This window comes from Eretmochelys imbricata, chromosome 9, assembly GCF_965152235.1.
Source record: "Eretmochelys imbricata isolate rEreImb1 chromosome 9, rEreImb1.hap1, whole genome shotgun sequence".
NCBI classification, from domain to species: domain Eukaryota; kingdom Metazoa; phylum Chordata; order Testudines; family Cheloniidae; genus Eretmochelys; species Eretmochelys imbricata.
Genome location: NC_135580.1, coordinates 89,646,686 through 89,671,341, shown reverse-complemented (window position 1 = coordinate 89,671,341; position 24,656 = coordinate 89,646,686). Strand labels below are relative to the sequence as shown.

The 24,656-nt window shown below is 43.4% G+C and overlaps 1 protein-coding gene across 1 annotated transcript; it reads left to right on the top strand.

Annotated features, from left to right (window-relative positions):
- The first annotated feature begins 618 nt into the window (after positions 1-618).
- On the top strand, positions 619-23,264 carry SLC25A43 (solute carrier family 25 member 43). The gene is made up of 5 exons (XM_077826851.1): positions 619-1,014; positions 5,202-5,443; positions 6,435-6,607; positions 21,163-21,297; positions 22,065-23,264. The coding sequence occupies exons 1-5, from the start codon at positions 743-745 to the stop codon at positions 22,266-22,268; spliced, it is 1,026 nt and encodes a 341-aa protein (XP_077682977.1). The 5' UTR covers positions 619-742; the 3' UTR covers positions 22,269-23,264.
- Positions 23,265-24,656: the final 1,392 nt, after the last annotated feature.

Below are 24,656 nucleotides of genomic sequence, written 5' to 3'. Positions count from 1 at the left end.
CACAGAAGTGGATGCCCCCTGGCTGTGGCCTACAGAGAACGCGGAGCGGAAGGAGGGATGTTTCTGCTAAAAGTAAAGGCAACGGGGCAGAGCTAAGAATAACTTCGCTACAACTACCCTCTTCCTTCATCACTCCGGGTACCACTGCATCCTCCCCCTCCATCCGGCCTGGCCAGCATCGCCTCCTCCCCTGGCTGCAAACGAGATCCGTATCCGAGGGAGGTGGTATCTGACAGGCTGGATACATCACAAAATACAGGCCCCGCACATGAATAATGGAGACAATAAAAGGCTGGGTTTGAGCAGATGGTTGGGTGAGTTCAGACGCCAGCTAACTCTCCCCTAGACTTTAAGGCCTGCCCTCAAACTCGGAGTCTCCATGGGCTTGTCTCTTCCTGACTTCTGCGTTACCCGGGCCCGCCAGGGGCCTTCCGGCCGCAGCTCCAGCCCAATGCGGAAGGTGGTTCCTGCCCACGGCGGGCTGGGACGCCCTGCGCGGGGCGGGCAGGAGCCTTGGCGCCCCTCGGTACCAATCAAGGGCAAGTGGACGCCCCGCCCGGCAGCGGGGCGCCGCCCTCCAAGCCCGGCTGCAGCCCGGCGGCGCCGCCTCCCGGGGCGCGCACAGAGCCCTGGCCGCCGCGGGCCGCTCCGGCTCCCAGTCCCTGCAGGAGGCGGAGGGAGCCCGCAGCTGCCCGGCCCGGGCGCCATGCAGCCGGGGAGGCGGTAGGGGCAGCCCGGGGGCATGGCCACCTGGAAGCGGGACGGCCGGGTGACCGGCTGCCAGCGGCTGGGCTGCGCCGGGCTGGCCGGGGCGCTGAGCCTCAGCCTGACCGCCCCGCTGGAGCTGCTCACCGTGCTGGCCCAGGTGGGCACCTCCCCGCCCTGGCGGGGGCTCTGGCAGGCGGGCCGCAGCGTCTGCCAGGCCGAGGGCATCGGGGCCCTGTGGAAGGGGAACCTCACCGCCTGCCTGCGCCTCTTCCCCTACAGCGCCCTGCAGCTCGCCTCCTACCGCAGGTAAGCGCCGGGCGCTGCCAGGCTCGGCCCGCCTGCTCCTGCAAAGGCGGCTCGGGGCAATTGGGATGGGCAGTGCCAGGCTGCCCTAGCGGGGTGGGGGGTTACGGGTGCTGCCAGGATCTGCTGCCCTCCTGCAAAGGGGTTTCCCAGCTCCCAGGGTACAGGCAGCAGAAGTTGCCCTATTAGGTCTCAGATTAACCATTCTGGAGTCTGAGGACTGGAGCCTCATGCCATGTTTATTACTCGGCTGACCGAGCTGAGATCCAGATTTAAATCATCTAGAAATGTACCCATCCCGACTAGCCCGCCCTTTAGGATGAGTTTGATCATGACTATTTGTCAAAAGACACCTCATCTCTCCCAGGTCAGCAAGTAGAATGTTTCCAGTTTGACTTTAATGTGAAACCTGTTTCCTTGCGTTTTCCTACAATTTAGCATGTGCTGACCTGCCAGATCTCCTTGGGAAAGGAGATTTTCTGGTTTTAGGTTAACATCAGAGACTCATCATATTAAATCTCCCACTTCTGCTTGAAAATATGTCATCTCTCTTGTCTAAGTGCACTCAGTAACACCTAAATTTCCTGTAATTGAAAGAGATTAGGAAAAAAGACGTTACTCCACTTTATTTTATTTTTATTTATTTATTTTTTTTCAGTTTACTTGGTTGGACAGTGCTTGGTGTGTTGTCAGTTTCCCTGTTCCCTCTATACTCCCTCTCTAGGCCTCAATGAGGTAGTCAGTTTCCCCTGTTGGTGATTTATACATTTTTTAAAAAGGGGAAATTGTGACTGTAAAACTCAACCGAACCATAGGGCTGCTGTTTTTAACTTTTGTTTTTAATTGGCCAGAGTTCAAATTGACTGTGTCCCTTTAAGGAAGTTCAAAGTTCCTCTTTCTCCTGATAATTCTGTTCTTTCAATTATTATGTTTCAATTATTGCAGTAGCTTTAAGTGGTCTCATACAAACATGTACAGAGTCATATATCTTTCAAATTTATCACAGTTTGACAATCCTGTAAATGTTCCATTCAGTATGTGATTTACTGCGATTTTTTTTTAATTAAGGTCACAGTAGGTTGCAGTTAGCATCTGTTCCTTAAGTACTGTTAGTTGTATTTATTTTTAGTTTTTCACAAATCTATTTTAAATGAGCCTATGTACAAATATGAATAAGAACATTAATTTTAATTTTACCAAACTCATAACTGAGAGCCTTCGTTTTTTATCGCTGTAATGCTATCCTAATGGTGATCTCTAGTCTTTATGCTCAGATTCTTTAAAACTGCTGTACCACATTACATGTTAAAACTCCCTTTTTTAAAAAGAAACAGCCACTAGAGGAAATAATGCTGCAGAGAGAGAGAGGAGTGTTTTGTCAATAGGAAGTAGTTCTGTCAACATTACTTAGCAGAAATGCATGATTTATTTGGATTTCCTTTTCTGTCAGGCAGTTTGCAGTCAGTTGTTTGTTGCAAAGCCTCCAGTGGACTCTGAAGCAGTGGGACGGTTTGCCTGAAGGTTGTTGGGTTTTTTTTTGTTTGTTTTTGCCAGTTGGTTTATTGAGGTCAGCTGGGTGCAGGATGTATGCTGGATACTTCAGTATGGTTGGGAGGATGGGGTTATTCCAGTTCATTGGCTTCCCAGACTGAATGGGAGGAGAAGGAAAAGGAGTGGGCTCACCTTCCTGCTGTCCAATCAGGCGCGCCACCGGGGCCTCACGCTGATGCCATCCACTGTTTGTAATGGGCTTGTCCTTTACCTGGCAGTGAGTGAATCATCATTGCTCTCAGAGTGCAGTTCATGATGAAGTTGGGTTAGTGGAGCACCAAGATTTGGACTCAAGCAGCTTTATGTGGGCCTCCTGCTTTGTAACAATTCTATGAAGCTTAGATGGACTGACTGTTACTTTAAACTTGAAACAATGTACCCACTATTTGCTGGGTCAGCAAGCTGCTCAGAGGAGAGGGTGGACAGTTTTCTTTCTCTTCTCATTTGCCCGGCAGATCCCTGTCAGTTACTACAAGTGGAGAGGAGCTGCTAGGCAAAAACAAGTACAAATACTCATGCACTCCCACTCTTTAATACATTGAGCTGCTTGTGGTTTATCTGTGAGATTCCTAGGAGGGGAATACCATACACAGACACGAAACAGCAGACAGAGATCAACACTAATAATATTTAGTTAATGATAATGCAAACCTCCGAAAAGGACATGTTCTGGCTAGAAAGTTATTGACTGTTTCGAGCCACGGACTGGTGGCTTGATGGGTAAGGATGGAATTAATTACACGCACACCCCTACCTTCCTGCCCTTCTGAGCTGCTCCCTGGGCTCTGACTCCCCTCTGACTTCTCCTTTGCTCACTTCCTGCTGTTTGCATGATATCCATCATGCTCATTTCTAATTTGACTTGACTGTGTGCACTGGAGTAAGTCCTTAGTCTGTCCTCTGAATCACAAATGCCAGAATCACAGACTACCCTTGAAGACTCGAGGACACTATCAGTGAGTTGGGACAAATACAAAACATGCCAGTGTTGATGTTTTAATAGCAAACTCAAACCTAGACTTAATTCTTGGTGCAACGTAGTGCCTGAGCATGAGTCTTCTACCCGAGCAAGAGAAGCCCTTCTAACCCCGAGACCATGAAACAAGGAATGTTTTGCTGCTCTCAGGATTGTAATGAAGATTTCTGCATATTTTTTCTATAACTTCTACTGGAGTATCCAGTATATTGGAAACACTGGTAGTTGTCGCAGATCTCCTGTTGATAACTGAAACAGTGAGTCGACTCCTTTAGCATATTAATTCTGTGCAGTAGTGTTTTGAGTTATGGTAACTTTCGTCTTGGTCAGGGGTGGGCAAACCTTATGGCCCGAGGGCCACAGCGGTGTTGCGAAACTGTATGGAGGGCCAGGTAGGGAAGGCTGTGCCTCTCCAACCAACCTGGCCCCCGCTCCCTATCCACCCCCTACCACTTCCTGCCCCCTGACTGCCCCCCTCAGAACCCCTGACCCATCCAACGCTCCTCGTCCCCTAACCGCCACTTCCCGGGACCTCCCCCCCATCCAACCGTCCCTGCTCCCTGTCCCCTGACTGCTCTGACCCTTATCCACACCCCCGCTCCTAACTACCCCCCCCCCAGGACCACAGCACCCCTGGGATTCCCACACCTATCCAACACCCCCTGTTCCCCATCCCCTGACTGCCCCCCCAGAATCTCTGCCCCATCCAACCACCCCCTGACCCCCGACTGCCCCCCAGGACCCCCTGCCCTTTATCTACTTCCCCCCCCACCCCCTTACCATGCTGTTCAGCGCAGCAGGAGCTCACAGCCCTGCCGGAGCCGCCCGCACTGCCCAGCAGGAGCGGCAGGCCAGAGCACTGGCGGCGTGGCACACAGAGGCTGCGGGGGAGGGGCCAGGGGCTAGCCTCCCCGGCTGGGAACTCAGGGGCCAGGCAGGATGGTCCCGCGGGTCGGAGTTTGCCCACCTCTGGTCTTGGTAGATGTAAATGCAGAGTCCTAGGATTTAAGGCCAGAAGGGATCACCAGATTATCTAGTCTGACCTCCAGGATATCACAGGCCACTACACACCACCCAGCACCCGCACACTAAACCCAGCCACCAAAATGAAACCACAGTATTACAGCCCACAGGAGACCAGAGTATTATGTGCCACAGGCAGAGAATAGGGAGGAGTGAGGTGCTGCTTCTCATTAGGGCTCTCATTTACTCATCTGTGTTTAAACCAAAATTCTTTTGAAAAGCAAACCGGTGGTCCTTTGAACCACTACAGTGTGGCATCCCTTAACAGTTTTCATAGTTTTTCTTGAGCTGGTGCTTCATATCCAAGAAAATGGAGAGAGTATTGGTCAGTGGTTCTATCCAGGGACTGGGAGTCAGTCACTGAATTGCTTTGTGACCAAAGGGCAAGTCATTCTGACCTCTGTGCCCATGTTTACCCCCTGTTTACAATTACTATTACCTGCTTCATGGAGGTTTTGAGGCTTGCTCAGGATTTGTAATGTGCTTGGAGATCCTGGGATGAAATGCATCCTTGAAATTCTACGTATTCTCAAATAAGCTGATGGGCAGAAGAACAATTACAACAAGAGCTATCTTTATTTTTATGCCTGATTTGTATTGAGTGATAATTAATAGTTCCTCTTTTATCTGTCTCTTCTAGGTTCGTCATGCTCTTTATGGATGACTTGGGCCACATTTCCCAGTGGAGTGCCATCATGGCCGGAAGCCTGGCTGGCACGGTTGCAACCGTAGTGACTTACCCTACCGATGTGGTAAAAACACGACTCATAGTGCAGAACCGGTTGGAGCCATCTTATAAAGGGATTCTTCATGCTTTTTACACAATTTATCATCAAGAAGGATTCCTTGCACTTTATCGCGGTGTTTCGCTGACTGTATTAGGTAAGCTAATAATGGGAAAGAGTGGGGTGTTTTAGCTTTACTGTACGTTATGTATTGAAACATCAATATGATGCCCCTGCAAGTTTTCCCAGTTCATTTTAAATGTGTAAGCAGTAAAATGACTCTCTGTAGAGGACATCTAGAGGTACAAAGCACTGTTGGTCACAACTTGTTTCACAATTTTGTTATTTCTGCGGTAGCAGAGTTGTCTCTAAATGATGAGCAAGTGCTGCCAGTTTTATCTTTAATGGGTGTGGCTAAAAGAATTTGAGAAAATACACTTGCCTAGCTTTTCTGGATTACCTGGTTGCATTTAGAGGCAGCCTATTTCTCCTTCACTTAACTTAAGAAAAATTATGTATACCCAGAGTGCACTGTGGCTATAATACAGTCCTCCTGAAAGGTGAATCAAAGCAGTGGCGTTCCTCTTTACTTGAGGCAGGTGTGGCATTTTTATTTATTTTGTAAAATGTTTATTGACTCTCTACTCTGTAGCTTGCAGAATACCACATTTTAACATACCGTAAATCGTTGCATAAATTGATTCGGACAAAAAAAATGAGCACTAACAGCTTACAAGCAAAACTTAAAATTGGTGACAGCAGAAAACAGAAATCGTATGCCAGGCAAGAGAGAAGAACGTGACTCATCAACTTGGGCTGTAGGGCAGCCCAGTTGTGTGAGGAATGGAACAAAAGATTGACCTTTCGTGAGACCAAAACAGTAAGGCACCAACACGATATACAAGCCCTTTTGTAAACGTAAATGCCTAATGACCTATTTGGACCCTGAAACCTGAGGTTTAACTAAGCAAGACATCCCCTTGATAAACGAATATCTAACAAGTAAAGGTTTTTAGATATTTAAGTCTGATCCAAGTGAGCAAAGCAGAGTTTAAACTGGCTTACAGTCCCTGGCATTTAGACAAGGCTAGGAGGAAGCATTATACTTTGTGCTCACGTGAATCTTTTCTGTCTGGTTTGCTTTATAGGTGCTATCCCATTTTCTGCTGGCTCATTCTTTGTTTACATCAATCTGAATAAAATATGGCAAGAGCCCAGCTTTCGCTTCTCTCCTCTTCAGAACTTCATAAATGGCTGCCTAGCAGCTGGGGTAGCCCAGACACTCTCCTTCCCCTTTGAGACCGTAAAGAGGAAAATGCAGGTACGGAGCATCGTTATTGTTACCATTTTGGTGGTAGTCATATTGTCAGTGTTAGTTTCAAGAGTTTGGGGCCAGGCATTAGCCAGTTGATTGTGATTCCTTTTTACCAAGAGTGAATCCTTAGAGAGGTTGAATTATTCCTGGCAGTAATGGCCGAGACTTTTTTGGCTTAGGTTTTGTTAAGACCAGTTTAAGTGGTATCATGCGATCAACAATATTTCTTGATGTTACCTTATTTTCATTAAAATTTCATCACCATCATCAGAGTACCAAAGAGTTGTCATCATTTGGTGGCTGCTTGACCTAAGTCAAATGAGCTGATATCCTGCTCTTGGTGTGCAGGTATCCACATCATAAATGCTGCCATCATAATTGGCAGCCTTGTTGACAATCTCAGCTTGGAAGTCAAACAAAAGGGATGGAGACTACTTGGGGAGGCCCCTTTGAGTCAGGGTTCAGGCCTATTGAAGTGGAAGTGTTCACTGCTTCTCTATTCAACAAGTAAACATGGGACTTCATTTCTAAGGCTCTCTAAGGGTACTTGTACATTGCAAAAAAGACCCATGGTGCTGAGGCTCGGAGCCCATGTCAGCTGAATCGGGCTCATGCTATGGGGCTAAAAATAGCACTGTAGACATTCCTGGTCGGGCTGGAGCCCAGCTTGAGACCCTATTTTTAGCCCCATAGCCCAAGCCCCATAAGCCAAGTCAGTTAACCTGCACTCTGAGACTTGCTGTGGTGCAGTTTTTTTGTAGAGTAGATGCACTCTGTGTCTGATGCCCTACCTGAGCACGAACTTTGGGACTAGGACGATGAGTAGTGGGAATATCCCTTCCTTTTAGTTCTCTCCTCAGATCTGCTAAACTCATGCTTCTGCCCGATAGTGTAATAAGGAAAACTAGTTCCCCCTCAGTTCAAACTGGGATTTAAATTCCCTTATTGTTTTTAGGACAGTTGTAACACAGTTCCCCAAAATAGTGTGACATCTGATTTTTCCCCCTTCGCCCGCCTACCATTCTGTCCTGAATCCAGAGCTTTGCCTCCCCCCCCCCCCATACTCATATGAAACGGTTCACTTGTTTCACCACTTGAGTTGCTTGTATTGTTCCCTGTGTTGGAGTTCCTACAAACATTCCACGTAAGTTCATAGCTAGCACCGTCTATAGAGAATTAGGCAGGGACCAGGTCATAGTCTCATGCTTTTCTCGTTAGCCTTAACTACCTACATTTCAGTGCACCACTAATTTGTGCACTAAGTTTTCATAGCTAGTGAGAAGGAAAATTCACAGGCTTCCAGTCTTATGTTAAAAAGATCCATTTATAGTTTGCTCCTCTGGAGCAGTACAGTTGGGGAAGCAAAAACATCATTTCTTTTCAGCCACTAGGGTGTGCTGTTTCACCTTTTCTTTTTTTTTATAGATAAGTGCCAGCTGCTCTCTGTTGGGTACTTCTGTATAGAATGAAGTGAGCTGTAGCTCACGAAAGCTCATGCTCAAATAAATTGGTTAGTCTCTAAGGTGCCACAAGTCCTCCTTTTCTTTTTGTGAATACAGACAAACACAGCTGCTACTCTGAAACCTGTATAGAATAAGAAACTCTGGGTTTATTGCCCTATCTCTGTAAAGAACTGTCCTACACTTCCAGCAAATAAATGTCTTTAAAAAAAAAAAAAGACCAGAAAGAAGAAATTGAACAAAAATATAAATATTTTCTCTGTTCTACAGTGATTTGTTTTCACCTTTGCTGCAATTTGTATACTTGTCAAGTGCCTTACAGTCTTAACGTGATTTTTTGAGGTTAAAGACCCCCCCCAACTCCCCATAATGCTTTACTAACAAGCTGTGGGGAAGGCAGGAGGATACATATAAATTCAATCAATCCTGATTTGTTATTTTTAAGTAGGAGTGGTTGAACTTGCTCAAACTGCCAAGTAAAAAGTCATTGAAAATCATAGCCTGGCTGACCCTGGGGGCTGGCTAAAGCTGGGTTGAATCGATCTACAAAGTTGTTTCTAAAAGTTAGCATAAGCATGTTGCTCAGCCTTGTGGGGGATCAGTTCCACACTGATCTCGCCTGCTGAGGGCCTGAATCTCCTCTCGCTGAAGCAAATGGAAAGGCTCCCATTGCCTTCAATAGGACGTGGACTGGACCCTGAAAGTGCTCTGAAGGAGGAATGCTCTGTCCCCAGTACAGAGGGGAGTCAGTGCGTGAGGGAGTGCAGAGTAGCCATGATGATGTCTGCACCAGAAGGGCAGTGACAACGTGGGACCTGGGAAGGAGTGGGGAAATGGAACATCCCAGAGGTACGGTGGGGAAAACAATAGGAGGAAGAAAAGAAAGGAGCTAATACCTTTTGTAACCATGAATCTGTCCCAACTGTCTCTTCTGATCCGTTTCCATCTGGTGAGCCTAATCACTGGGAAATAAAAACATGTGATGTACTGAAATGTTTAGCTACCCCAGTAGGCTAGCATGAGCGCTCTGCAGTGGCACATGGGGAAACTCTGGTTCATTTCACAGACCTGGACTCTTGCTTGCTGGGTGAGGAGGAGCTGAGAGCTCTGGGGCAGACTAGTGGCCACAAGGAGTCCCTCTGATGGACTTCAGAAATAAAACTAGCAGGCTGCCAAAGGAGCGTCACCAATCTTCCTGCCCAAGGAGATCCAGTGGCTCAATATTGGTGTTGGGCAGGGGAAATTGGGGAGTCTCAAGGCTCTGTCAGATCCCCCTGTGAGAGAGGGAACTGGACAACCATCAGGAAGAAAACCTAGACCCCACTAATATAGCAGTGGTCTGGAACTGCAGCACTGATCCAAGGAGGTGAGAGTAGGACTGGGTTCTAGGAACACTTGAGTTCTAATCCCAGCTCTGTAACTGACTTGTTAGACAGCCTTGGGCAAATCACTTGAACTCCATCTATTTCCATGTCTGAATAACACTTAATTCTTCAGTTATGAGTTGTATGGACAGTTCTTTGAAGATACATACCACTATTTAAGGACTAAGTACTACTAACATTTATCATAGTCACCTTCATCCATCCTTTCCAGTGTTACATATCTACAACCAGATCCTGCCCCACTGAGGTCAGCAGGAGTTTTGTCACTGACTTCAATGGAACAGGCTCAGACTCTCCATTGTTTTATATTTTGGTGGTGATTTAGTCTGTCAAACTTGTTCCTGTAACCATGGCTCTCCCCTTCCCCTCTTCACCCGCAGGGTTATAGTTAACATGTTTAGCTTTTTTTTAAAAAAAAAGTTGCTATATTTGACGCGAAATATAGTCGAATGCTTTTTGATTTTTTTTAATTAAAAACAAATTCTAATCAGTCATTTTGAATGTGTGAGCCCTCTCTCTCTATCGTGATTATCCTAATTTTATCCCTTTGTCTTCCTTTTTTCATTTTGCTCCTGTTTGGCATGTTAGAGAATTGAGAGGTACAGTATGCATGTTTTGGCATGGAACCTATGGCTTATATTGTGAATCTAGAGGATGGGGTTAGTCAGAGGGAAATTTCTCAGTAACACTTTCTGTGTTACCAACTTTTAGAAGAAATAAGTAAATTATTGCTTAGGTGAAAGAGAACCTAAGACTAGATCCTTCCCTCCAGTATGAGATGGCCTTTATCTTAGCCCATCATAGTGCACAAGGTATTCGAAGGCAGGATACAAACCTAATGATTGAAAAAGGAAATAGCTGGATAACTTTTATTCAAAGTTTAGAAGAAAAACTTAGGGGGTGTTGAGTTGACATTTTTACAATGTACTGTGAAATCTTTGTTTGAATCCAAGTACGTGCTGAAAACCTCACTAAAATTTTCACATTAAAATTTAATGAAATTTTGCATAGCTGATTTGTGTTCCATTGGCATTATAGGGGTCACTTTACGTTAAAAATTGTATATGTTAAATAAATTTGTATGTTACATATAACACCATAGATATTAAACCTCCACATTATTTCTTACTTTTTCACTCACTTTTTGCATTTTGTTCAGTTTGAACAATGAAAATAGTCTAATCAGTTTCATTTTTATTTTTAGTCAATTTCTAATTAATGTCTTTATTAGGCTGTCATGCACTAGCAGGATGCAATGTTTGTTTGCAAATATTAAAAGGAAATGTAGGGGAGGAGAAGGGGTGTTGAGGTTTATTTAATTGCTTTCTTAGGACTCTCTTAATATTTCTAAGGTAATTCAATCCAAATAAAAACTGCCAGTTATAAATACTCTCATCTTCCATCAGTAGCATGAAAAATATTGAGGAGTTGTTTAAACCAACATCCAGTTTCCCAGATGAATATGTAATACTGTATCAATGGACCTTGCACCTTTATTAACGTGAATTCAAGATTCTCTCTCTCTCTCTCTGCTGTTACCTTTAGCCAGTCTGTAGTAGGGGAAACCTTTCTTTATGGGGGATCCCAGGGACAAGGGAGGCACTGGTAGCATGGTTCCACTTTCTCCACCCTATTCCCATGGTTTGGGTGATTTCCATCAGATCTTTGTACACTGCACTGGCCCTCTTCCTCTGCAGGTGTTTCCACAGGAGGGGATGCTCTGAGCCTTGGATTTCACTATAGCTGTTATGTGCCATATATGGGATTATAATTAGAAGAGTACTGAACCCATGCTATACACAATGGGACTAAAGTTGTATCAAAAGGGTTTTGTTGGGGTTTTTTTGTTTGTTTTTTGCACCATAACAAAAGTGACTTGGGTAGAGAAGAATCTCACTTTATTCCCCTCCCTCCCAAGGTTTCAAATCAGGCCACCCCATCTTTCTGGATATCCAGAGACTCCTACATCAGGTCTTCCCTTCCTCCAGCCCATGGGAGTTGAGCACGCTGAGTCGGTAGTATTTCTGGCCTCTATGGACCCAGAGACCTAAACATGGATCACACATGTGGCCAACAAAGTCAATGGGCTGGTCCAACAAAGATATTTTTAAGCTAGAATCCATCTTGAAGTAAAGCTCAGGGACTGAGCTCCAGTAGGTAGGCTTACAGAAACAAGCAAGTTTGGGGTCCAGGCTGAAATTCCAGGCTGGCACACCGCTTTGCACAGGTGACCTGTAGCATTAAGCTTGGTTCTAAGACTCTTACAATATGAAGACACAAGTGTGTCAGCCTTCACAGCCTTAGTTCTGAATTGTTTGTGTTAGTATGATAGATTCTTAGGGCAGAACTTTCACAAATGGCCCTGAAACTGGCAGACCTTTCAGTCTGTGTACATTTTTATAACCACAGAACCTTATTTGCATGCACAAACTGCAGCTGTACTTGCCAATTGGTTAGCTGGCCTCATTCAACCTTAATGTGGCACTGGTGTTTTCATTGTCCCTGAAACTATCCATCCTTGGCCTGAAACTCCCTGACAGTCCGTTGCTAAAGGAGCAACAGAGTCCAGGGCTAGGGTTGCACTAGAAGCTTTTGCCAATATAGCAATGTTGGTTTGGGGTGCATTTTTTATTTATTTATTTTGGGGGTGGGGGCATGACATTTCTATACCAGCAAAAGTCCTAGTGTAGAAGGAGCTACAGTAGCAAAAGCACTTTTAGCCAACATAAGCTGCATCTACACTAGCAGGGTTCGCCAATATAGCTAGACCAGCAAACCTTCTGTAGTGTAGACTAAGCCGAACAGAGTTCAGCTCCTTACAGCTATTGCAGGATTCAGTGTCTATATATATTTGGCATTGATTGCACACCGTTCCATGTGTTATGAAGAAACTTCTCACAGGAATGTATCTGCTGGAGTGCATCATGGGAAGATGCTTCCATACCATTTTAACACCAGGTTATGCATTCAGTGGACTGTAACTGTCCTTTTTGGAGCAATCAAAAACAAATGGATATGATGTTCTTCACTTCCTGTCCTAAACAGTTGTGCAGGGTTGCTCTGGGCTGTTGTCACACCTCACCCTGGAAGTGGCTGCTTTTCAGTGGGGAATTGCATTAATATTGGGTGTAGTTTATATATCCATTCATAGGTGCTGGAACTAGGGGTGATGGGGGTGTGACAGCACCCCCTGGTTTGAAGTGGTTTCCATCATATACAGGGTTTACAGTTTGGCTCAATGCCCCGACTATAAAAATTGTTCCAGCACCCCGTATCAGTTTGTAATGTGTTTTGGGATCCTTTGGGATAAAAGGTGCTATGCAAATGTAATTTTTTTTTATTAATAAAAAGTGATTAACTACTACGAATTTGCAGTAGTAGATTCTGAAACCTTTAGTAAGGGACATACTGCATTATAGGATTGCCTGACCATTCATTAAACCCAGTTTAGAGCCCCTGGAGCACACAGTCAATCTGAAGTCAATAAAGAGCTTGTATATAATTGTTTTTTGGTTAAAATAGCTCCATAGTTAGGGCCTTGTGTGGTAAATCTCAGCCTAACACAACTGTTAGAGGTGGGTTATAAGCAAAGCCTGGACAAGGAAATGGGATCCAATAGTCTTTTATTATAAAAAGCATTCTCCATGTGAGCCGTTGAAATGAGGGTTTGTCAGATCGTTACATTCCAACACTGCCTAAGTGTGAGTAACTGTTGTACAGAGAGAGCTTAGGCGGTGGGATGTTTCCCGGTGCTTTAAGGCCAGTCTCTGAGTGCACTTGTATTATAGCATCCCTGCGATTTACAAGATTTGGTTTTCCTGCCAGCTGGGAATATGAAAGTTATTCGAGTCATGAGCCAATTTATTTAAAAAAACAAAAAAACACCCGGGTCATGTGGTTCACATAACATCTAAAAAGCATACATGCTTTTGTACAAAAGCTGTTTGTTTAACTCCTTACATGCTGGAGCCTTGGAACCTTTTAAAGATGAAGCTATTTGAATGAGTAGAGTGGTATATTACACAGTGTAGATAATAAGGAGCAATACTGTTTTTTAAAAATCATAGATACTTTGTATAATTGGCATCCATTGTTTAAATACTCTGGGTTTTATTGTTGAAGGGACCATGTCTCTATTTGTCCTGTTAATTCAACCCCAACACTATTTGTCTAATCCACCCGCATCTGCATAGTTTAATCTGTTTACATATTTTTAATTGACATCAAAGTGTGGTTTCTGCTTCTGCATAGATGAAGAAAGAGATTCAAAAGTGCCCTGAGATCTTCCATCATCCCCTGTCACTTCCAGACAGGCAGCAAGGATCTGTGCTTAAAAGGCCAAACTCACCCTGAGTGTAGATCAGATGATTTCAGTGCATCGGGAACATATTTGTCCTCTTATTTCATGAGAGAGACAATACCTCCATGCAGCATTTCTCTTCTTCCCTAGACTTGTATGTTTGCAAAGCAATGGGACTAATCAACTAATTTGCATTTTCTAACTTGTGATTCCTATCACCATCCCAAACTCCCTCTCTCCTCACGGTACTGTAGTGTTAGCATTAGGCATGAGCCCAAGTCCTGGAGTGGGACCTGAACTCATGACTAGCCTGACTAGGAGGGGAGTGTTGTCAAATGGATCGCATCAGAGTCCATTTATTTTCTATGGGCTTTTTCTTTACAATCACTTCCAGCTACTGGCCATGTCCACATTTTATTTATTTGGCAATTAACGTACTTAATACAGCTCAGTCACTGAGGTTATTAAAGAGCAAGATACGTGAGCTTTAGGAACTACAGTCCCTGGAGCACCACTGGCCAGTTGGGGCGCAATTCTTGCCTCAGTGAAATGTGAGACTTTCCTTCTGCCAAAGCTCGAGTTGGCTTTTCTCTGGCCCAACCACTTAGAGGCATTTCTCTCAGAAACCCCAAAGCAGGGGAGAGACGCCTGGAGACGGACTATCCATATGGTTGTCGTCATAAAACTGTGGTGTTAAAATTTTGTAGTAGAGTAGGTTTTGTTGTTGATGTGAGGGGGTTTTTCCTTACGTGAAAAGGCAGTACAAATAATTAGCAGTAGGACTGGTCATAGCTGACCCTTCCTCAGCCCTGTGATGCCTCCCCTGGAACTGAACAGATTTAATAGTCCTGATCTGGTTGGCAATAACTACTACTACTTCGCTCTTCTGTCTCCTCTTTTCTCCAAGGAGGTAGGAAGCTAGGAGTAATAAATAAGGATCTCAAACTGCTTAGCGAATTAAGCTAAATAAACATCTCTCTGTGGAAGGTGAGGCATCGATAGGCCTCACCCACCAGTGAAACACAGCCACCTCTGAGGTGTTCTGAGGCAGTTGTTTGTTGTCATTCAGCAGCACTGCTCAACGTTTTTTGGGGAAAGGAAGTGAAACTTGTTGTATCTGATTGAAACTGCAGGAGGCAGACTGAATGGAATGTATTTCCCTGTGCTGGAATTTAACCAAGAGAGAAGGTTAAGAGAGGGACTGTTTGGAAACCGAAGTAATGAAATCAGTGTTGTCCCCGTGTGTGTGGACACTGTTAAATCAATTAAGAGAGCCTTGTATCAATCATGGGTTTATCTATATACAGAGTTTCACTGCTATAACTTAATGTGTAATTTTAAACTGATAATTGTGCAAAAGGCTGCGTGGACACTCCCGGCTATTGGTTTAAACTTTCCCTTTCAGTTTAGCTCCAATCTGTTGCTAATCACCATAAACTAAACTGCAATAGGCCCCTGCCCCTCTTAAACCAAAATAATGCCCCAGTCCTGTCAAGACCTATGCAAATACTTAATTTTGCATGCAGAGAGTAGCCCAACTGAAATCAATGAAACAAGTCCCCATACGTGAAGTTAACCATGCATATTTGCAGGACTTGGGCCCAAGACTGTCTGCACAGGGGTTTGCACCAGTTTAAATAAACCAGTGCAAATTTGCATGCAGACAATGCTTTAGCTTGTGTCAATTTCTTACCACTTTGAGCTAAATCAATATAAGGCACTCCAAAACCAAAATGAGGATTGCACTGACTCTCTAGAAAAGGCCTCCGTCCTCATTTCAAGGGTATCTTCATCATCATGAGCATAGAAGCAAAAGCAAACTTTTTTTTTTTTTTTTTTTGTGAAAGCTTAGGCTCAGCAGCAAGGGATGTATTCCACGGCAAAGGCAGAAGCCACAGAATACAAAAGCCCTGATCCTAACCTATTTAATGCTGTGCCAGAGGCCAAATTCTGCTTGCTTTGCTCACTGGAGCTGCCCCATCGATTTCAGCAAGAGAGGCAGGGTTTGACCTCAGATCAGGGGGGTTTTCTCTCCTCTTACCGAGAAGAGGACAAAGTGTTCCTAGAGTGCAGGCAGCTGTTCTCATCTATTGCTCTGGAGACAATTGACTGCTGGTACCTCACAGCGGATTACCTTTCCACGCGTCTGAATGGCCTGTGTGAGCCTTACTGTATGTTCTGATCCACGGTTAATCTGGCCGCAATGTTGTAGGTTGTAATTTGGTCCGTGCTGTGTAAAATTGCTCACACGTTCTTAAAACTGGTTCTTTATTTGCATTTTGAAATTGTTTGCCATCTATGGGTAGCAAAATATTCTTTGAGGCCCAAATCCTTTCATCCTCATTCAATGAAAATTTCCATTGACTTTGGTGGGAGTATTTCCTGAGTGGGGACTGCAGGATTTGGCCGTCCATTTCCTTTCAACTATGATTACACTTTGCTGCTGCAAGTGTCCCTATTAACCCAGCCTTAAAAGACTTCACCGTTCTTATTTTAGATTCTGGATTAAGTGAAATGAACTGTTGAGCTTTATGATAAATTGGTGTCCTTCACTGCTGAGTTGTTTTTTAGCTGTGATCTTTTGAATGTGTATAGAATTTCTATCAATACAAGAGATTTACTATATTTAGTGATCAAAATCCTAAATCCCCATTACAGTACTACAAGAATATATTGTTAATTCCTTTTTCACCCTCCCTGGGTCATTTGTACCACACACCTAGAAGGTAAAAGTACCTCCAAGACAATTTCGTACGAAGATAAATTTTATCCCATAGGAAAGGAAGAAGAGTCTCAACTTAGGACCAGATTTTCAAGATGGTCTCCATTTTTGTGTCTGTAGTTTGTGGGTACAAAAAATCATAGCTGCAGTGTAGGTCACTAAATATCTAATAACACCAGCAGATCAGATACTTGGAAATCTACGTGTCCTAAATTGCTGGTTCAAAATCGTATGCCGTTATGTATGCCTGCAAAACTCTGTGTGTGTGTTATGCTACCCATAAAAACTATACTCAGTAGGTGTGTTCTTTTTAATAAGCAATTAACCACTCCTCCCCATTATATAAACCAGGTTAGGCTTCTGCAGAACTTGGATAATGAAACTAGTCTGAGCTGTTCTGTTAGTTTCACTTTTAGCTGTCCTGCTCTAGTGCAGTTGTAGGGATTAGTGTTGTAGGGATGTGTGAATCCTCCAGCATCAACTGATAACCAAACCAAAGTTTTAATTTAGGTTCATAGACTTTAAGGCAGGGGTAGGCCAGATCGGCCCTTCAAACGTTTTAGTCTGGCCCTCGAGCTTCCGACAGGGAGCAGGGTCGGGGGCTTGCCATGGCTCCGCGCGGCTCCTGGAGACAGCGACGTCTCACCTCCAGCTCCTACACGTAGGGGCAGCCAGGGGGCTCCACACAGTCCCTGCCCTCCCCCTCCAGAGCCCTCACCCCCTCCTGCACCCCAGTCCCCAATTTCATGAGCATTCATGGCCTGCCATACAATTTCCATACCCAGATGTGGCCCTCAGGCCAAAAAGTTTGCCCACCCCTGCTTTAAGGCCAGAAGGACTATCATAGTCATCTAGTCTGACCTCCTTCACATCGCAGTCCACAGAACCTCATCCACCCACTCCTGTAATAGACCCATAACCTCTGGCTGAGTTACTGAAATCCTCAAACCTTAATTTAAAGACTTCAAGTTACAGAGAATCCACCATTTACACTAGTTCAAACCAGCAAGTGACCCATGCCCCATGCTGGAGAGGAACCCCCAAGGTCTCTGCCAACCTGATCTGGGAGAAAATTCCTTCTCAACCCCAAATATGCCAATCAGTTAGACCCTAAGCATCTGGGTGAGACCTACCAGCCAGACATCTGGGAAAGAATTCTGTATAGTAACTGAGCCCTCCCCATATAGTGTCCCTTCTCCATTGGAGATATTTGCTAATAGCAGTTGTGGATGGGCCATATGCCATTGTTGCCAATATCACAATACCATCACCTCCATAAACTTATCATGCTCAGGCTTGAACCAGGTTAGGTTTTTTTGCCCCCACTGCTCCCTTTGGAAGGCTGTTCCAGAACTTCACCCCTCTGATGGTTAGAAACTTTTGTCTAATTTCAAACCTAACCTTATTGTTGGCCAGTTTATATCCATTTGTTCTTGTGCCACCATTGGCCCTTAACTTAAATAACTTCTTCTCCCTGTTGTTTATCCCTCTGATGGAGGGAGGGAGAGGAGTGATCATATTTCCCCTCATCCTTCATTGCATTAGGCTAAACAAGCCAAGCTCCTTAAGTCTCCTCTTGTAAGGTAAGAGGTTCTCCATTCCTGTGATTATCCTCATAGCCCTTCTCTGCACCTGTTCCAGTTTGAATTAATCTTTTCTTAAACATGGGAGACAGAATTGCACACAATATTCCAGATGAGGTCTCGCCAGTGCCTTGTATAATTGTAGTAACACTTCCCTATCTCTCCTGGAAATACCTTGCCTAATGCATCCTAGGATTGAATTAGCCTTTTTTATGGCCGCATCACACTGATGGCTCAGAGTCATCCTGTGATCAACTAATACACCCAAGTCTGTCTTCTCCTCCTGTTACTTCTAACTGATATGTCCCCAGCTTATAGCAAAAACTCTTGTTAGTCCCTAAATGCATGACCTTGCACTTTGAACTATTAAATTTCATCCTATTTCTATTACTCCAGTTTTCAATGTCCTCCAGATCTTCTTGTATGATATTCCAGTCCTTCTGTATGTCGGCAATACCTCCCAGCTTTCTGTCATTTGCAGATTTTATTAGCATACCCCCACTTTTTATGGCGAGGATACTAATGAAAAACTTAAATAAGATTGGTCCTAAGATGGGTCACTGAGGAACTCTTTACCTTTACCTCTGTCCTTAATTACTTCCTCTTTCAAAATATGTTCTAAGACCTTGCATACAGTGAGGCCAAACTAATGGGCCAGTAGTTGCCCAGATCACTTTCTTTTCCTTTCTTAAAAACAGGTAATATATTTGCAATTCTCCAGTCATAGACTACAACCCCTGAGTTCACAGATTCCTTAAAAATAGTGTTAAATGAAATGTTTACATGTTTTTTAATAATATTTTCTAGCTTTGTAAAGCTTTCTTTCCTTTTTCAAAACCTAAAATTTTAACTTGAACTACTGGATAAAATAATTTTGATTTAAATTGTGCCATTGTTTTCAGGCTGACACTTCCTTTGAGAATCTTTTGGTTCTCAAGTACTGTGTCTAAGGGCTTGTTTTTATGGCTCCAGTAAGCCAGAAAGGTGGGGGGGTATGGACCTCACGTCACAGATAAAAATCTTGATAATGGCTTTTACAATGGTGAATGTTACTGTAAATAATCTCTCAATAAATCACTTTAGAGATTAGAGTCTGTAGGCAAATTAGAAATCTGGTTCTTTGAGACCTACCATTCTTTTTTAACATTCTCCAGAGTAGTTTTACTGCTGACAAAATCTTATTTAAATCTGCCGTACAGCGTACCCTACATTTGTATTGTACACAAAAGTGCCACCCTTTGATATGTGCCTTTGCAGTGTACAAAATGGCTAAAGTGATTAAGCTAAACTAATGCACTTAATTCTTGCAAGTCCTCCCCTGCACATTGGAAAGGAAAGGATGCATATGCTTAGCAGCATTGTCATCTTCCTCAGGTATTTTTCCTACTTGTCCCTTTTTCACTACTTAATTGTCCACAGTTTCCTGGGCTTTTGGAATCTGTTTCAAAATATCCCTGTCACTTTGGAAAGCAGAAGCATGTGTCAAATCCATCCTGGGTTTTTAGTGACCGGGGTGGGATTTTCAAAAGTGTGTGAATTGCTTGTGCTCCAAATCTCTTGGGTGCTTTCAAAAATCCCACCCACTTACCATGCATTGATTGCACTTTGACCTAAGGAATCTTGACCCAGATCCACAAAAGGGTTTAGGCATTGCAATGCTGAGTGTCACAGTGCCTAATTTTTTAGGTGCCCGGAAAATCATAGGATCACCACCGTGATTCCCCAAAGCCAAGTTAGGTGCCCACGCTCCTGTGCAATGAATGGGGAGAGACTGGAGCCTTAGAATGGGACCCACAAAATCCAGTGCAGGGAGCCACCTAAGCTGGCCAAGGAAGATATCAACGACAAGGAGAGGGAGGTGCTAAACCCTGTCCCTCTCATGGAGACAGATGCCTCCCTGCATCCCAGATTTAGGCACCTATCTTGGTTAGCAAGCCACAAATGGGAATCAGCTGCCTGCCCCTAAGGCATTTCCTGTGGGAATGAGTTAGGCACCTGCCTCGCTCCACACAAAACATCTGGAGGAGGAGCTGCTGCTGCTGCCCCCACCCACCTTATAACTTTTAGCCTAATGGTTAGAACACTCGCGTGAGTTCTAGGAGACCAGAGTTTAATCCCCCTCCCCCCCACCACCATCTGGTGGGAAGAGGGGGGCATATTAAGGATAAAAATATGATGTTAGTCTTCAGTATGTTTCCATTTTTTACCAGCTAGACCAGGGCTGCCAAACGATTGAAATTCTAGAGCAGACGCATCTAGCAAACATCAACAGGTGTCAGTTTGACAGAGAAATTTGTTACAGGCTTGTCACCTTGAGGAAGCTGTGGGTTTTTCAGCCAAACTAAGAAGGAATATTACACCACTTGCTGTTATAGATCACTGGGGAAATGTAAGAGAATTATATCAATATTCACCAGTAAATTAACAGTTAAACTCCCGCTAATATAAGATCACTGTCAGTAATATAAAATTACTGATCTTCAGTGATCAGACCTACATGTGCAATCACATGCCTGAATCTCTTGTCTGGAAGAGTCTGTCTTGCCATATATATGAACAAATCCCTGATTTGCACATGCAAAGTGGACTTACATCTGTGTCCATACAGATGGATGAGGATCAGATTATTGAAGATCAGGCCATCCTAACTGTTCTAACACAGTGAGAGATTAATGTGAAAGGATTTTGCTACTCAGATTGACCCATTGCACTTTTGTTCCATGTGAACCAAGTGCACACTGGTCTGGTAGATTATGACATAATATCATGTATTCATGTGACTTTGCATTTTGGTAGTTTAAATCTTACTGTGTTTGGGGGTGGCTTGGATATGTTATTCAAGTTACACCATGTACAGTGCAACGCAGAATTAGTAGTAGACTTCTCCTATACTCTAGATTTAAAATATCTTCCCACCCCAACTGGTTACCTTTCAATAAGACCTCAGGCAGAATTGTTAAGTCTTTGAAATATAATTGACTAAAGCATGGTAAATAGACGAAGGCCACCTGTTTCAGCATTTAAGTGTTGAACACCTATAGAAATGAAGGAATTAAACAAATCAACTCAATTAAAAATAATTAACACCTGTTGTGGTTTTCGTTTGAACAGGCTCAGAGTCCTTGCCTTCCCCATTATGGAGGGGTTGATGTCCGTTTTACTGGCATGGTTGACTGTTTTAGGCAAACTGTGAAGACCAAGAGCGTGCTCGGACTCTGGTGTGGACTCACAGCCAATCTACTCAAGGTGCGGATTTCCTCCATTCCGATCAGTCTGTATTTAAATGCAATCTGAGACACATGACCAACTAATTGGTGGTTGGAACTGTAACACACATGATGTCCCTCTTCTCCTCTCCTTCTGAACAGTGTATTGATTAGACACTTTGTGACAGCAATGGTAGAGGTTTGCCCTTCCTCGGGTTACAATGTAGCTGTTTGAGCTTTATTGGTTTGGTGTTAATAGCCATCTGCAAGTTGCTGGCTTTCATATGACACCATCCTCATCAAAAGCGTTCGAGGAAGTGGCAGAGCCTTTTGGTGGAAGTTTATTCAAACACACCTGGGAAATAACAGAGAAACAGCAGGGAAAATGGCTAAACATAAAGAGCCAGAATTTCAGCTACTGTAAGTCAGGATAGCTTCATTGACTCTGCTTGGGACAAAAGAAAGGACGCATTTCTGCCACATACAAAATGCATCCCAAATGTTCTGTTAAAACAAATCTTAACTGTTTTAAACATTATGTTGTTTAAGTTCAGCACAAGCCCACTTCCTCACAATAATTTGCTAAATCGGGTTGTGCCTATAATAAACCAAGTCTTAACTCAGTCTGGTACCTGTAGAATGGCACAACTCATTTAGGGTCAGATTCTCAATTGGTGTAAATCCGCATTGCTGATGAGGCCAAATCAACAATGAAGTCCTATAAATCCTAGCTTTGTAACTGAGTAGAGAATATTGATAGTGACTCTAAATTAATAACTGGTTTCAATCTTCTTTTTTCCCCCACAGATTGTCCCATACTATGGTGTTATGTTTAGCACCTTTGAGTTCTGCAAGCGGGTCTGTCTCTACAGAAATGGTTATATTGAATCTCCCTTAAGCTACAAGCTAATTCCTGGAGTGGACCAGAGTTTACAACCACAAGAGTTGCAAGAATTAAAGTTCCTCCGAAGAGGAAATTTTGAGCCACCGAAGCCAACTCTTGAAAATTGACATTGGAAAGTCCATTGAACAAATGTATGTTGCAGTCATTCTTGGCCAAGTCCACAATCTGAAGAAAGCGTAGCAAAAAGGAAGACACATTGCACTCGAGGTAGCAGCACCTCCGTTTACTGTATGGCCTTCCCTCGGATTGAAACGCCCATGTCAAACATGACTAAACCTTGTAACTCATGTAGTGAATTGATACAATCAATTCAAGCTTATCTGAAGGATACAAACATTTTGAAACTACAACAATATTGGAACTTGAAATCTACTCAGTTTGGGGGTTTTCAGTGCTGAATAGCTTTTTAATGCTAAAACCACTTGCAGAAAATAAGTGATGAGAGCCATGATCAGGAATTATAATTCATTCAAAAATATTAGGGAAGTTTAAGTACATTTGTAACACTTGAGAGCACTGAACACATAGTTTCAGAATAGATATATGGTTAAAAGTAGAATAAAATATATAGTGTGTACAGTACACATTTCTACTGAAATCTGTCTGTTACTGATTCAATATAGACTTGGCATTCTGGATACGCAGTATTTGTCCCCACATAATTCACATTGTTGTCCTCCTAATTCTGGTTTTAATTTCATCCTCCTAATTCTGGTTTTCAGCTTTTGTAAAACTTATTTAAGAACTGAATAATTTTCTGAGTCCCCAGTTGCAAAGAAAAATGAAAACATGCTGCAGAGGTACTCTTGCAAAGAAAGAACAGTAATATGTGAAACAGCACTGAAATGATCATCGAACAGTCCGAAATGCAAACTGAGATGTCTATCCCCACCCTGACCTATTTCTGCAAGTACCTGAATTATTTCAGCTTTGGGGGGAAAACAAGACTGTTGATATGCTGTGGTCATTTTTGTTATGACTAACTCTATCTCCTACTGTGTGAAAAATGCACATACCAAACGCATTAGATATTTCAGTGTTAACCCCCTTATATGTTTGTCAATATTTTTAAAGGTGTATTTTATATTAAATTAATTTTCAGAGATGACAGTTTTATGGTCAGAGCTTAGAACGCTACGATGCAATACTTAACCTCACCATCTCCTTACAGACACAAACAGGGGTGGTCCTCTTTAACTGCTGTGACCTATAAGTCGATGTATTTTCATGCTTTTCTGAGGAGGGGACCTCACAGATATAAAACGCTAAGGAATGCTATAGCATGAGGACTAGTTTATTCACAGCTTAGATAAGTGTCCTTCAGGGGCCAGCCCTCAGATCACTAAGAAATGGGTGCTGGGATCCTGATTCTTCCAGGGAAAGTATAAAATTTCCCTATGCGGCATTGTGCCACCCAATCGCATCTGGCACAGCATCCCTGATTCCAGGTGCCCTCATTGCAGCAGTGTATATCACTCAGGCTCTGTGAGGCAAAGGGTAGTCAGTGGCACTGAGCCATCCTCCCTGACAGAGAAATAAACCTTTGCTCACGCGGGGAAATGTAAAGAAGCAGTGGGTAGAAGACGGTGTTTAAATTCAATCTTAGATGTAAGGAATAAAGCCCTTGAGAGCCAGTATGAAAGCGCCCTTATAGAACACTTTTACAATAATGAGTAAAGTCTTACAGCAGCCCTGTGACAGCTGAGTATTAATGACCCTATTTAACAAATGGCTCTCCCTGTCTTCTTTGCCCGAGTTCAGCCCTGCTCTAAGCTGGTGCTTTCAACTGTAGTTGCTTCCAATTATACCAGAGCTGAATTTGATCCAGAAAGGTTCAGGGCTTTACCAAAGACCGTACACCAAGACACTGGAAGAGCTGGGACTGGAATTTGGCCTTTCTTGCTTCCCAATACTCTGATGAATCCAGCACACTGTATTCCCTTAGCTTAGAATGGTAATATTTTTAATATTGATACTTTTATGCATGTGGTTTCTAATAAAGAGATGTCGATCAGAAGAAGCAGAGTAGACCATCAGACTGTGTTAAGAGCTGAGCCTAGAAAGGCTGCCCAAAGTTAACTAAGATAGATTAGTTTCAGAGTAACAGCCGTGCTAGTCTGTATTCGCAAAAAGAAAAGGATGAAGTAAGCTGTAGCTCACGAAAGCTTATGCTCAAATAGATTTGTTAGTCTCTAAGGTGCCACAAGTACTCTTTTTCTTTTTGAAAGATAGACTAATCTATCTCATATTTTTTTATGAAAAGCTGGTTGACATGCTTGGCAGACTTGACTGGGCCATAGGACTGTTCCATCCTAACTGGTTTTGGTGGGTTCTGCTACCTTAGCACTTTCTACCAATTTGATTTTCCTAGAATAATCTTGATCTGATTCCTCTGACCTGAAGGGAAATACTTTCATAAACAATTATATTAATTTCAGAAAAACTCAAAGCTGTACACTGTGCAATAGCTACAGATTATTACTCATTTGTAGGTG